At 33.8% G+C, this 2,772-nt stretch overlaps 1 protein-coding gene across 1 annotated transcript in view; it reads left to right on the top strand.

The window, feature by feature from the left end:
• Positions 1–1,427: 1,427 nt before the first annotated feature.
• LOC119831137 (peroxidase-like) overlaps positions 1,428–2,772 on the top strand; it is a 12,115-nt gene continuing 10,770 nt past the window's right edge. The window contains exon 1 of the mRNA XM_038354399.1: positions 1,428–1,634. Within this exon, the coding sequence (XP_038210327.1) occupies positions 1,504–1,634 (131 nt within the window). The 5' untranslated portion in view covers positions 1,428–1,503. The remainder of the gene's footprint in view (positions 1,635–2,772) is intronic.

Genomic DNA, 2,772 nt, shown 5'->3' with positions numbered 1-2,772 from the left:
GTAATAAATGTTATTTGCAGTTAACAATTTTCTTTTTTCTTTATTACAATATTTATGGCAAGACTAGGTATATTCATTTAGAATCTTTTATTGCTCTACTTTCAAACTGTCAAAATTGACCGCCTCCTTGGTACAGTGGTTAACGCATAGAACCGAGGGGTCCTGGGTTCGATTCGCGGTGGGGAAGGACAATAAAAAAAAACGTCTCAGTCTGGCAGGACACAGAAGGCTGATCACCTTCTTGTCTATAAAAAAATCGATCAGTGAAACAGATGTATATCATCTGCCCCAAACCCCAGTAGGGGACACGGGACTTCACTTTTATTACACTATTTTACGTTTTTATTAGTTCATTACGTATGACCCTGACCATGAAGGAAAATGTTTGAAGCATTGATTAAATTATTTTTTTAATCTAAATAATTCTACCGCGTCCTGGGTATAGCGGTTAAGGCACTAGCATTGAATCGAGTGGTTCTGTGTTTGCTTCCCGGAAACAAACAAGATATCAAGGTATCTTGTCTTGAAGGGCTAAACCACTTGTCCGTAATTCAGGAAATAGATCAGAACAAGGTTTGAAATGCAACCCTTCCTATCTTCAGTTCACATGCTAGTAATATTAATTTAATTATTTATTTATTTATTCATTTACATACATATAAGGCTGAAGAGTTTGTTTGTGTGTTTTCATGTAATACGGGTGAAGCCGGGTAAAACAGCTAGTCCAATATACCATGTCACCATGTATACCAAATGTCTTCGGTACCTTTAAAAATTTCAAATATGTTTATACGTATCTTTTTAGTCTGTAAAGAGAAACTCATAACACGGCATCAATAAAAAATAAGAGTTTATTAAAAAGCAATACAATACGGGTTGAATGCAGTCTAAATTTTTTCCAGAATTTTCCACATGTTAGTGCATAATGCGTGCATTAACCTTCACAATAAGTATTAGTTAGTAACTCTCGATGTTTTTTTATCACCTTCATTACCTATTATGATATATGTTATGCATTTTATTAGTAAATAGTTGTTATTACATAAATACGAGTAAAGCAGTTATGTGTAAATGTTTAGTTATTAAAATCGATTATTCCTGGCTGCTTGACTAAACGTCACGATTTCTAATGTTTCATTGATGTTAATTTAAACAAACTAATTAAAAATCACATGTTTATATTATCATCCTTCTTTGAGGAACAACAACAAAAAAGCAGAAGGTTCTATGTTCTATGTGTACACATTTTTAGTGTGAGTTATCAAAATATTTATCTTTCAAACTCAACATTTATTTATTACACGAACGAAGTCAGTGTCAACAGCTTGTATACTCGAGTCATGGACCTTTCCGCTGTTTATTGAAATTCTCATAGCTATAACAACAAATTAATTTAAAACGAGTATCAAGTTATATCATACTGATTTTTCGTCGGCCGCGATTTAATCCACCGCGGCGTGGCGTTACGGGCGGTACAAATGTTGCAACAAATAAATAAATAAAATGTTTTTCGTTTTTATATTCGGACTTTTTATATGTGGATGTAGTGCTGTTCCTAATTATTATGAAACATATACGGGAAAGCCGATATCGGAGGAAGAATATAAGCAGCATGTGAAGAGAAATACTTCGTTGTAAGTTTGAAAGGTTTTCTTTATAGATATTATTAAATAATTAAATATTTCTTACGTATTATTGTTCATACGGAAGGTTGCTTAATTTTAGTTTCTTTATAAAAACACATGTTCATTGAAACGAAAAAAAGTTTCTTAAATATAGGTTTACTACTGCCCGCGTAATCAAAGGAAAATATAGACAGTCCCGGGCATCGTTTCCGTTCTCGTGGAATTCCCGGGATAAAATTATCATATGCTCAGGATAAATTTCAATTATTTCATCATCATCATAATTAAGATCATATATAGTATAAAGTTGTTTCACTTATCGTATTTATTTACTTTATATAAATAAGTCCCTTTGCAAATATACTTCATTAATTATAACACAAATATATCTAGATATATTCACTTGATTTATGGGTAAAAAATTGGTGAAGTTGTAAAATTATAAAAACCTTATCGATTTTAATCTAACTCGCGAGAATGCAAACTGTCGAAAAATTGTATGACATTTCGGGACAATTCGAACGTATCGCAGTTGTCATTATGCCGAGAAATTATTTATACATTATAGTATTATTGATAAATCTATCGAATTTACTTTGCCCTTATTCTTACGCGCCGATGGTTTATTCATTTACTATATTGTACCACAAATTCTCACAAAGAACCAAGTTCATAAAAATGAGAAAACAAAGTGGTACAAAGGCAGTTTTATCGCATACGGTGATCTCTAACAGCAATCATTTTTTTATGCCATAAGCGGGCAGCTGAGCTGGCGGTTCACCTGATGGTAAGCAATCAGCACCGCCCATTAACATTCGAAGCAGAAGTGCTTCTGCGATTGCGCTGCCCGCTTTTAAGGGGAAAGGGATAAGGCAAGGATTGTTTATCAAGAAGGAATGGACTGAGAAGGGCGAGGAAAAGGAAACGGGCCTCCAGTTCCCCACTCACCTTACAAAACACAGCATGCTACTATTTTACGTCGGTCTTCTGGGGGGGTGTGGTACTTCCCCGCTGTGAGCTGGCCCAATTCGTGCCGAAGCGCGCTCGACTTCCAAATAATTTTTTTTTTTTTATTTATTTATTTATCATTAATATTATTACAAAAATTATACAAATTTACATTTGTACATCCATTTCAGGTAAAATG

The sequence above is a fragment of the Zerene cesonia genome, chromosome 13 (genome assembly GCF_012273895.1).
Source record: "Zerene cesonia ecotype Mississippi chromosome 13, Zerene_cesonia_1.1, whole genome shotgun sequence".
Taxonomy (NCBI): domain Eukaryota; kingdom Metazoa; phylum Arthropoda; class Insecta; order Lepidoptera; family Pieridae; genus Zerene; species Zerene cesonia.
The sequence above is the reverse complement of the archived record's forward strand: the minus strand, read 5'-3'. Positions and strand labels throughout refer to the sequence as shown.